Genomic DNA, 12769 nt, shown 5'->3' with positions numbered 1-12769 from the left:
TCAAGCTTCATGAAGACTTTCTACATGAAAGAGGTATGTATTCTATCTTGTTATATTCATTATTTTATATGCCAGATTAGGATAATACCTTGGATGTTCATATTTGTATGTATAATAGAGAAAACATAGATCCAAGGTATTTAGGGTTGCATGTACACTTAGGAGTGTTAGAATGCTCAAAACCCAACAGAAAGATCCATCCTTCTTCATTACGAACAAGAGTGGTGCTCCCCAAGGTGAGAAGTTCGGCCTGATGAATCCTTTGTTGAGTAGTTTGTTTAATTGGCTGGATAACTCCTGCATATCTTCCGTTGCTAGACGGTATGGTGACTTAGCTACTGGTGTAGCTCCAAGAATTAAGTCGATTCTGAACTCGACTTGACGCTCCGGTGGAACCTCGGGAAGATCTTCAGGGAAAACATCGGCAAAGTTGCAGACTTCCGGAATGTCTTTGATGTCTTTCGTTTCTTTTTCCTTGTCTACCACGTGATCTAAGAAGGCATGGAATTCCTTACGTATATATTTCTGGGTTTTGACACAAGAGATGATTTGTAAATTTGTACTGGGTTTGTTACCATAAGTTATTAGAGTTTCGCCAATTTGCAGGCTAAGGTGAACGGCCCTTTTGTGAAAAAGTATATCGGCATGGTGCAGGCTTAACCAATCCATACCGATGATAACATCGAAGCTTCTTATAGTGATAGGCATCAAATCGATTTTGAAGGAATGTTCATTTAGAGCTAGTGTGCATCCTAGGTACATATCGTTTGTGCTTTCTGTTTTACCATTTACCATTTCTACTGTAAACATCTTGTTGAGTGATTGTGGGTTTTGTTTAAGTAAGTGTTTGAATTCATGGCTAATGAAACTCCTCTCCGCACCACAATCAAAGAGTATGCATGCATAAACATTATTGAGGAGAAACGTACCCGTAACCACCGTAGGATTAGCTATCGCTTCGTTCTGCCCTATTGCCAACACTCGTCCTGTGCTGCCAGCATTCCTTGCCTTAGGGCAATCTCTCTGTAATGCCCAGCTTCACCGCACTCGTAACATGCTTGACCCACACCGACTCCTTGGACTTGGGTGATCGGTTGTGCTGGTGCTCTATAGAAACGGGTTGTATTCCCTTACTTGTTGCAATTGTTACAGTGCATCTCCCGACAATTTCCATTGTGGTGGAAATTGCATTTGGCGCACTTTGGCAGGGTTCCATAATATTGCCTTGCTGGTGTAATGGTAATTGGAGCAGCAGTGGGGGCAGTAGCGGCATGGACTGCCACAATCTGTTGTTTCTTGGAAGGTTCCTGTGAATGCTGACTCTTCCTTTTGTTCCAGAACTTCTTCTTCTTGTTGTTGTTGGTACGGTTGTTGTTGTTGTTGTTGTTGTTGTTGTTCCCTGTGGGTTGCTCCGGAACGGTATTCGCTAAACCCTGGCAGATTCCATGGTCAACGAGAGCTTGTGCCAACTCTTTGGCACTGTCGAAAGTGACTGGTTTGGAAGCTAGTACACTTCCCCGAATCTGGGGTGACAGTCCCTAGATGTATATTTCGATCTTCTTGCTCTTTAGAGCAACCATCCCTGGGCAAAGGATTGCCAAATCACTAAACCTATTGGTATAGGTTGTGATGTCCAAGCCTACCATAGTAAGGCCCCAAAGTTCTTGTTCTAGCTTTTGTACCTCATCCCTTGGACAGTACTCTTGCATTAACATTTGCTTTAGGTTCTCCCAGCCCATAGAATTTGCCACTACTAGCGTTAGTGACTTGACATGGCCATTCCACCATGTTAGCACTCTCTCGGAGAATGTACAAGCAGCAAACTTTATTTTGCTTTCTTCCAAACATGCACAGATTTCGAAAACTGCTTCGGTTTTCTCTATCCACTGTGATAGAGCCATTATTCCTCCGGATCCATTAAAAGTCATGGGCTTGCTATTGGTGAAGTCCTTGTAGGTGCAATCCCCTGAACGACCCTGACGTTGGCCATTTGTAGAGCTATTTACTCCCTCTCCAGAACCATTATTACTCATTTGGTCCATTGTCGTTGTTACTGCAGCTGTTACAGCAGCTATTAAGGTTGCATTTTCCGTTAATGGAGGTGGTGGTGGAGGTGTTGCGTTGTTGACATGGCGTGTAGATCTACGGGGCGGCATCGTGCTATTAAAAAAATAAAATGAATGCCATAAATCTTTAATGATTGGGATCCGCGTGTTAATTAGTCATTTTTATCAGTTCATGAATTTGATTGACCTACTCAAAGTTTTGGACTTGATTCATAATAAAAGTGTGTAGAATAATAGTTAATCTTATGAATCTGAGTGGTTTTCAAAGAATTAACACGTAAAGGGAAATTTTCATATATATTAAACATATGTTGAGTTACATTTTGATGTTAGGGAAAATTTTGACCCTTCTATGGATCTCCGATACAGAAGTTAAAGAAAAGTAAGACTTTTAGCCGAGTTCCTATTCTATAACAAAATTTTGGGATTTGGGCAAGTACTACTTGCGACGTAGGTTGCGCTTGGAGCTTGACTCCGTGTCCGACTGCTTTGACTCCATAAGGCGCCTATCAACGTCGGCTTGTTGTCCCCTCATTTCCATTATCTCTGTGATGGCTGCATTCAGTTGTTCTTGGAGAGTGTCGGTGTGGAGTTGGCAAATTTCCTGCAACCTGTCAAGACGACGGATGTCGAAAGTGTGAACTTGTACTTCCACGTTGACTTCACGAATCCGGTTTGCTTGAACCCCTGATTGATAGGACTGGTTAGCTAGCTTGCCCACCATTACTGGGAGTGCTCGGTCGGCTGAACCTCCACCGTTGACATCGTAGAAGTCTTGACAGATGCCGTAGGGAGGGCGTAGCCCTTGCTGTTGGCTCTAGTGGTGAAGGTGGCTTCCCCAAACGGGTGTTGGTCCTTGAAAATTTCTCCTATAAGCGGGAGGCTGAGCAACTGGTAGGTTGATTATTTCTGGCTCTGAGTCTGTCCCAGAGTCTTCCCCTTCTCCCAACTCTATAGGTTCCCCATTTTCTTCGGGATCTTCTTCGACTAATCCCCCATTACCTTGGTTGAGATAGTAAGGGTCTCCGTGTGGGTTGAATCTAGCCATTTGACTATACGAGAATAGGGTTATAAGAATTGAACAAAATTTGAAACATGTAAGAATAAACATGTCGATTAAACTATTGTATGAACCAAATACTCCTATAGTATTTAAATTTGTATGTTTGATACTAGTGTTTATTTTAGTAAGTTTTGACTTGTTGCTCACTACTACCATTCCTCGACATACGTTAGTCCAATCTCGGATAAATATAGTTGATCAGGCTATATTCGTCCCAAATCCGATTACATATTTCGAGGCCTAATCGTAGTGTCCAACTTGTCTTAATACTTCTTGTATAGTTCTAACCATGAAAATATATTGTTGTATGCATGTATTTGTACATTTACGACCCAAACTAATCAAACTTAAATGATACGCGGTTTTAGGTGTAAAAATGTTTTGTCAGAGAGTTTTAGTCCCTTATGCATTTATAGTTTGTATATCTTATGTGGTTCGATATACATTGTTCACTATAAATAATGCTCTGATACCAATCTGTCACACCCCCAAGCCAGAACGACGGAATCGTTCGAGGGCGGATGACTTCATGTAGTATCGAAACAGTTGAATACATAGTAAAGAAAGTAACACAACAATCATATATATAATTTGAAAGTTTACATTGTAGAAAAGTACTTGTTTCAAAAGAAATTACAATATGATGTCAAAATGAATTTAAACTAACGCCGCAGCGACCCTTCTTCAAAAGTTGTAGTTTACCTGTATTATTGAATCCCTGAGAAATACAAGTAGTTTTGAAATTGTAGATCAGTATTTAAGCTGGTGAGTTCATAAGCATTTAGTGACAATGTTTGTATGAAATAGAATGAAAATGGTTTGTACATGTTTAAATGTTCCTAGAAAATCCCATATTTTCTACTATAGTAGATGGTAGTTTAATTGTTCCAAAATTGTAATGCAATAATGCTTTTCATGCCTAAAATAGTAGGTTTATGTATAAATTGCTAAGGCATTTGAAAACCCCCATAAATCAATGTGTTTTTAATACTCCATGTGAGTTTTATAACCATGCTATTGATGCTGACGGCCTGTAAACAACGTTCTTCAGGCGTTGGAACGTTATGACATTTGTCACCCCCAGACTTGCGGGTCTAGCTGTAGCTAACAGCTTAGGTGTGGAATTGTCAATCTCATATAGATCTATACACAAGTATCACGCTCCCCCTACAAGGGATTATGGTATATGATACAGGACTTAAAATGCATACTCGAAAGTACGTGAAATGTTTCACAAAACTTAGTATAAAATCGATTTACGTATGAAAATGTCCATTTGTTCTTGTGTATGAAAATATCTCTTTGATATAGTGTTTCTAGTATGTAAATGTTCATGATTTTCCGTAAACTATACCTATTATATTTTTTCAAAATGTGTGTTTCGTTCGTATAGTAAACCCTAGTGTAATGTTCACTTGGGATGTAAAGTATAACATTTATAGTGACATAAATGATCATATATACTTAAAGTATAAATAAAGTGTTTGATTCGTATATATATATATATATATATATATATATATATATATAAACATGTTTTATTTCCAAAAGACAAGATGTTATTGTGAATATATATTCCATACGAAAGTTCCTATGTAGTAGTTATGAATCACATATGATTCACTTGATAGAAAGAGTATATAGTGAAACTTTATGTTACACACGATACTAACCGTGTGTTTACTTGTATTTTCCCCCTTAAAAGTGTATAAAAAGCATTGATAAAACATTTGAAAGTGTAGTTTATAGGGGTATGAACTCACTTGATTGATTGAAGAAAGCGAGATGAAAATCGAGTAGAACTTCGACTTGGAAAAGTTGATTTTCTTGGGATTTTCGGAAATTTCGGGAATCTCCGGAATCTCTGGAATCTCGTGAATGTGAAACCTTCCTCCGGAACGTGAATGTGAAAATCGGGGCTTTGGGAGGGTCTTGAGGACTTAAACGCAGAGTTTCGATGCGAGAAAGAAGAGAACTGAGCAATGAAACCCGAAACCCTTGAGATCTATTTATAGGGCCATTTTTTGAGTGTCACACCGTGGCTGAGGGTGTGCCACATCGTGGTGAGTCAGCCTTATCCTCTTCTCTTGATTGGACGCCCTCAGTCACTTGTCGGGTCGTGGAAAACTGTGCCACGTCGTGGCAGACCTGACAGCCTTGGATTTTGGGCCTCAAACTTGTAAAATCCATAACGTTCGCATACGAGCTCCGTTTTCGATGTTCTTTATATGCACGCGTAGGTGAGAATATACTCTACAACTCTTGTTTAGACTTCATCGGCTAATTTTGAGTTAATTTTTAATTCTTTATTTTTAACGGGCCGGGACACGAAAAGTCCGTTAAAAATCCATAACTTCTTCATCCGATGTCCGTTTTCGTCAGACTTTTCACCGTTGTGCTACTATTGTTGAGAACTTCGATTCTCATTTAGTTTGTTTCGGCCAAAAGTCTCTCGATCTCTATTTCGAGTTTTTAGCTGTCTACTGCTATATCCGAATCTTGGAAAAATCATAACTTCCTCATACGAAGTCAGATTTGGACGTTCTTTTTATCTACGCTCACGGTTTAATGATATCTACAACTTTCATTTAGATACTTAAGGATAAAAACTACTAAATTGAAACTTCGTGCTTTTTCGTTTAATCAGTGTTGTCGGTTTTGTTGGAAATCTTAGAATGGTCATAACTTTTTCGTTATAACTCGAATTTTAGTGTTCTTAGTATTTCTGTAAACCTTGAGACAATATCTAGTATAATAGGTAACCCAAATAAAGACTTTTGTATATTTTATTTTCGAAGTTAATTTCATTATATCAAAAGTGGTTACAATACTTGACTTTTTAGGTCATTACATAGAGTCGAAATATCAGGTTGTCACACCAAAGAGGGCAGTCCAGATGTGACGATGGCTCGGAGAGTGGTCCAGATAGACTGAGGACTGGGATTCGGTCCAGTCAGATTGTTGGCTCATTATGCATACTGTATTTGTATTGGATATGGTTAAATTTGTATGGAGTTGGTATTTTGGGGGAACTCAGTAAGCTTTCGGACTTACAGTTTCAGTTTATTATTTCAGGTACTTCTAGTGATCACGGGAAGGTGAAGGCATGATCGTACCGCTCCTCCCGCAGTTATGATTTTATGATTTGATACTGGATACTCTAATATTTATTATTTTGAAAACAAACTTTGTAATGTTAAATGGTTTTAAATGATTTGGAAAAAAAAATTAATTTGGCATGATTTTTTATGGGTGTTACAACTTTACAACGTATGATCTTGAAGAGGAGAAATTAGGTACCGGATTAACTTGAGAATGGATTTGATGAAATTGATAACGGAGGAGGCGTCACCATCGTCATAAGAGTCAACTGATGTCGATAGCGGGGGTGGGCTGTCGAAGTGTGTTTAAAATTGTTTGTGTGTGTGTGTTTTGAGTTTGTGGTATACGATATTTGGTATATATATGACCGAGTTAAAAGTGGGGGCGTGTGTGTGTTTTGAGTTGTAGTGTGTGTGTATGTGTGTGTTTTGAGTTGCAGGTGTGTTTTTTTATGAGTTGAGGTATATGTATGTATTTGTGAAGTCTTTATTTAAGTTTCAATGTATTTCAACAGGAAAGAAGACGAAGTGTGTGTGTGTGTGTGTGTGAGAGAGAGAGAGAGAGAGAAAATATGGTGGGGTGGGTGGTGGGTCCTATTCTTTTTTTTTCCTTAAATCAAATAACATTAAAATAGTTATAGAAAAAAGGAAAAAGAAATTTAAATACATAATCATCTTTTCAAGTTTTTTTAGACAAAAAAAAAGACATTGATTTTAGACCTTCTACAACTTTCCATGTTGCTGTTTTAATCTTAAATGTTTTGGTCGTTCGATTATAGTTGTACAATTTGTTCTAAGTCATACTTTGATCAGATTGTAAGTCATATAGTCTTTTTTGTAAACATCCAATTTCATGTTGGCTTTTCATATTTAAAAATTTTCTTCACAACCATTAAAAAAATTATGAAATTAACTTGTAATATTTGGTTTTCATGTTTAGCCATCTTTTCCATATTCCAATTAATTATAGCATTTTCTTTTCTCATAATTATCCTGCACTAAATATATGACAAAGGCAAAATGGTTATATCTAATATTTTGCACATTCAGTTAGAGACATAAGGAAACAGTATATATAGGTGGTCCAGTTAGAGGGAGATTCGGTCAGAGCTTTGGACTTACTCAATATGATCTAATTCAGTTAACAACTATCATACAACCCTATTAACTATTAAAATTCCTCGGAACTTGTTGCTAAAAAGGATATGGTTACAAATATATATTTATTTTAAATATGTCATTTTGTTGTAATATAATATACTTAACTAAAAATGTTTCATATAAATAGCTCAATTAATTTTGTATTTTGTATTGTCATTTAGTTTTAGAAAATCTCTTGGTGGGTTAGTAGTTCATGACACTTTTGTTTGGTTCAATTTATTCTAATGGTATTGTTTCATTTATGAAGGGATTGTCATCACCAAACTATTTCCAAATGAAGGGGAGACTGGGATATAACCTCTTTTGATTTTATTTAATTTTGCATAAATCTCAACTATATTTTTAAAACATAATGTTAGTTTGATCTTAGTTTGAGAAAATTGCATAATAGAAGTATCTAAGAGCTATACCTTGAGAAAATCATTAACCTTGCATAGCAAAAGTAATCATGCTTCTTGATTAATATATCATGGATAGATCTCACGATTTTATCGTTTACACGTTGATCTAAGGTCCTAAGAACTTGTCAAATTGTTACCATTGCATGCTTTGGCTTATGTTATGGTTTATAAGTTTTTTATTAGGCTATCACATAATATCAAGTGTCATTTTTCATGTTTCCAGTTGCATGCAGCCACCTATGCAATCTGGCATGGTGGATACTATTGAAAAATATGTTGCACCATATATCACTTGCTTGTGAAAACACATAATGTTTAAAGTTTGTAATGAAGGTTTTTATATTTTGTAAAGTTATATTAGAGACTAGGAAGTTAGATTATAAAATTGTAAAACTACAGAATTGATGGTACAATGAAAAATCTTGTTTTTCTAATACAAGTTACTCATTGTTAATGTTCCGTTTGTTTAATATATTGTTGAGATTTTAGTTTTGATAACTAATTATTTGAAAAGAAAAAATGGTCTTAATTATGATACTTGATTACATAAAGGGAAAGTGACTTTTGAACTCGTTAGACCCGATTGCTTAAATAAAACCGGACTCTTTTCGGCTAGTAGGACTAAGTTTTAAAACTAGGCTCTTGAACTCGCTCACATAGGAATTGCCTTCGTTTAACCGGGTTCTATTAATCATTTACACCACGTTTAATACCCCCTTTTTAGTATGGGTATGGATTAACAATTAAAAATCTAATTAGATATCATAGTACTGGAAACAAAAACTAAATTGTGGTATATGAGATGATTCATGCAAAAGCACCTCCTTAAACAAAACTTATGATTGACGTGGTTTCACGAAATCTGAAGTTTGGTGTCTAATTTTAAAAAACATCACAGATGGTCCTTGAGGTTTCAAAACTTTTAATATTTAATCTTTCCGTCTAACTCGATCAGTTTTTCTACCATTAAGTGAGGTGCATCTTCGGCATTCACTACAATGATACTAGTGAAAAGAAAATGTTTTAAAATGATACTAGTGAAAATAAAATGTGTTAAAATTACATCCTAATAAAATTTATTTTAGATTAAGATAATGGTTTATTGATTTTTACCTGTAAACAACTTAATAAAAGGTAGTGCAATTATCCCGGCTCCTAAACCATCTCCCACCCTCATACCTATGTATCACTTCCAGCTTGCGTACCACGTGTCCTTTCACAACCTATCACTTCCATCCTCCGTTCCAATGTTTCTTCATTTTTCCTACAAAAACAAGTTTCAAAATCCAACCTCCCTTTATCTATTTTCCTTCTTTTTTGTAAAAAGACTCTCAATCTAGTTTCTCTTTTTTGTTATTGGGTTTAGAGATAAAGAAGGAAAGGAAAGGTGAAAGGAGAAGAGTGTATCTAGGTGGTTAAGATGTTACAAAGGGCGGCTAGCAATGCGTTTTCATGGTGGTGGGCTAGCCACATTCGAACCAAGCAGTCGAAATGGCTGGAACAAAGCCTTATAGGTAGCACACACCTTTTGTCCACGGTCTCGTTCTTTGGTTAATTACAAAATATATGCTTTTGTAGTTATGAATTTCCAAAATCATCTTTACCAATAAATGAATTGTGTCAATGTTAATCCATAAGATTAATCTGTTTTGGTTGTAACAAGACTACGAGTTGTATCACTTCAAAATGCTAAAATGGTCAAAGATATTTACACACTTATCATTAATTCTTGGCTAGATAAGAACACAAAATTCGTATTTTCTCATACATTAATTATATGAATATCATAATTTTTGTTTGTTAATTAATAAATGCTATATGAAAATAACCATGACAACTAGATGGGCCATGGAAACTCTATCTATGTTGACTAATTAGCAAGCATTACATCGAAATAGTTAATGCATATGAAGGATTCAAATTCAAGATTTTATATATCAAGATCCTATCATCCTATGTTTTTACATATTAAAGTATCCAAATAGGGTTTAAGGTGCAGTGTTTAATTGTTTTTTCTGCTTATCTTTCATAAATGTCTTATTTCATTTACAATTTATGAATGTTTATAATGTAGATATGGAATACAAGGTTGAAAACGCACTGAACATTATTCAAAAAGATGGAGATTCATTTGGTAAAAGAGCAGAAATGTATTACCGACACCGACCAGATCTAATATGTTTCGTAGAAGAAACATTTCGGGCTTACCGATCATTAGCGGAACGTTATGATAAAATGTCAAAGGACCTTCAAAAAGCCAACACGACCATTGCTTCAATCTTCCCAGATCAAGTCTCGTATGATGATTTTGATGATTTCGATAGTCCTCCTAACATACCCAAAACCCTACCCCCTCAAAATCAAGGTCCAAATGCAGCAAATATTCCAAAAGTCCCACAACTTCCGAGTAAGAATTTGAAGGGTCTCATCAGCAACGCGTCAAAGAAAATACAAATGACAAAAGCGTTCAAAGAAGATCACCGAAGCCGTATTGTACCAAAGTCCGGTTTGACAGAAGAACAAGCACTTGAAGAGATTGATAAGATCCAAAAAGATATACTTGCGATGCAAACGATGAAGGAGTTCACCAAGAGCGAGTATGAAAACGGGCTTTCAAAGTTTTGGGAGCTCGAGAACAAGATTAACACAAAGCAACAAAAGATTTGCAGATTAGAAGATGAGTTTAAAGTTATGAGAGTTATTGAAGATGGTGATGCTCGAACTGTAATGGCACAAGCTGCATTGAAGTCATGTAAAGATACATTAGAGAAGTTAGAGGAGAAACGTGAAAATTCTAACCAAGCCGCTAAGTTGGAGCATGAGAGAATTGTGGATGCGAAGAAAAAGTTCAAAGCGCTGAAACGTAAACTTCTCCCAAAGGAAGTTGATGAATCAGAAAAAGATGATAGAGGGGATTCAAAGATTTCGAATGAAGACAACGAGAAGGAGGTTATGGAGAAGATTAAAGAAGGATTACATGAGCAATCAAATAACCCTGTAACGATTTCTGGATTGGCATATACAATTGACAAGCTTGCGAACAAGGTGATTGGGTTAGAGAGTACAGTTTCATCTCAAACTGCATATATAGATAAGTTAAGAATTTACACAGGTGAACTTCTAACACAAATTCAAAACATGGAAGCTGATAAAGGTTCAGATGAGGTACAAATGCGTAAGAAGTTGACAAATATCGAAAAAAAGTTGCATGCAGTTGAGGATTTAGAGAAGGATGCTGAGAAGCAAAACAGCAGTTTGAAAACTTTTTTTTTTGAATCTCGTTGCAACATTGATTATCTCACCGAGAAGCTTCATGATGTTCAGCCAGATGATGAGGTCGAGGTGTATTCTCCTGCTGCAGAAGAAGCGAATTCGATGTCAGATGATGGTTTTGTAGAACAGGAAACATTAAGCTCAGAAGAGGATGTTTTCGAAGAGACAGAAATTCCAAACAACAGCAATGATGATGGGGTCATGAATGCAAGTATTACTAAAAAGAAAGTTGGAACAAATGATGATTATGGGGTTACGAATGCGAATACTAAGAAAACGAACGATGACATTGTCAAGAATGTTGATGTTAAAAAACCGGAGGCAAAGATCGAAGAAAGAAGCGTTCATGGGAATGAGGACGTGTTAAAAAACTCGGTTAGTAGAAAGGAAACAAGAGATAATACAACGGAAAACCTGGAAGAATCGAATGATGAATCTCAAAAGAATCCATTAAAAGAATACACGAGAACGTTCAAAAACTACAAGGAAACAAAGAAGAAACTAAGTGAAGAAGAGAAGAACAAACAAAGAACCCTATTCGAACTGATAGTGTTAGTAAGAGAATTGAAAACGGGCATGGTGAAAAAGGACAGTGAGATTCAAATGCTAAAACAGAAGCTTAAACAGCTTCAAGACGACGTAGGCAAACAAAACGAAGAAAATTGGCAAGAAGTGAAACAAGATGATGTACAACAAGATAAAGATGATGACGAGATTATTCTTTCAATTGATGAGGTTGAAACATTTTCAGAAATTGAAATGAAGTTAAGAGCAGATATAGATGCAATACTTGACGAGAATCTTGATTTCTGGATGAGATTCAGCACTCAGTTCCATCAAGTACAGAAATTTAAAACGGAGGTAGAAGATTTAAAGGGAGAGATAGGTAAAGTCAAGGCCAAAAAAATCGACACTAAAGCGCTCGAGGGAAAGTCGAGTGAATCAATGTTCACAACAGATTTAAGATCAGATATTAGACCGATATACAGACACCTAAAAGAGATACAAAGTGAACTTACAATGTGGATAGAACAAGCCGATCATTTGAGACATGAACTACAAACGAGATGCACTTCATTGACCAACATCCAAGAAGAAATAACAATGGCTTTAAAGGAAGGTATGTTAGAGGATGAAATCAAGTTTAGTACCCATCAAGCTGCAAAGTTTCAAGGTGAAATATTGAATATGGAACAAGAAAACAACAGAGTTAATGAAGAACTTGAAGCAGGGTTAGATCATGTAAGGGCCCTACATCTTGAAACAAAGAAAACTTTGCGAAAGTTGGAAGATGAATTTGGGCTTTCAGATGGTCAAAACCCATATCGACAAAGTACAGCGCCACAGCCAAGTGGACCAGGAATACCCTTGCGCTCATTTATTTTCGGGGTTAAAGCAAAGAAGCAAAAGCCGTCGATTTTTGGAGGTAGAAATCAAAGGAAAGCCCCCACAGGAAAGAGTGGGGTTAAGTAAAAAGTTTATGCATCTTAATTCGTGATTTCGGTTTATTTTACTCATTTATCTGAACTTTTTGTTTCACAATATTGCTCCAAATCTCCACTAAGAACATTCATAACAATGACCTTTTTAAACTTCACAATCTTGATGATCAAACCTTGATCACAAGACAAATATGCACACCGAAACTTGGAGGTATCATAATCGTCAGCATAGACTATGGACGGCCTACTTATGTTTGTCACG

At 36.4% G+C, this 12769-nt stretch overlaps 1 protein-coding gene across 1 annotated transcript; it reads left to right on the top strand.

The window, feature by feature from the left end:
- Positions 1–9212: 9212 nt before the first annotated feature.
- LOC111910715 (kinase-interacting protein 1) lies at positions 9213–12538 on the top strand. The gene is made up of 2 exons (XM_023906542.1): positions 9213–9306; positions 9867–12538. The coding sequence occupies exons 1-2, from the start codon at positions 9213–9215 to the stop codon at positions 12536–12538; spliced, it is 2766 nt and encodes a 921-aa protein (XP_023762310.1).
- Positions 12539–12769: the final 231 nt, after the last annotated feature.

This window comes from Lactuca sativa, chromosome 4 (assembly GCF_002870075.4).
Source record: "Lactuca sativa cultivar Salinas chromosome 4, Lsat_Salinas_v11, whole genome shotgun sequence".
Lineage (NCBI taxonomy): Eukaryota > Viridiplantae > Streptophyta > Magnoliopsida > Asterales > Asteraceae > Lactuca > Lactuca sativa.
The sequence above is the reverse complement of the archived record's forward strand: the minus strand, read 5'-3'. Positions and strand labels throughout refer to the sequence as shown.

Coding starts and splice junctions, on each gene's coding strand:
- LOC111910715 (XM_023906542.1), top strand. CDS start 9,213: ATGTTACAAAGGGCGGCTAGCAATGCGTTTTCATGGTGGTGGGCTAGC. Junction 9,307..9,866: donor GCTGGAACAAAGCCTTATAG/GTAGCACACACC, acceptor TTTATAATGTAG/ATATGGAATACAAGGTTGAA.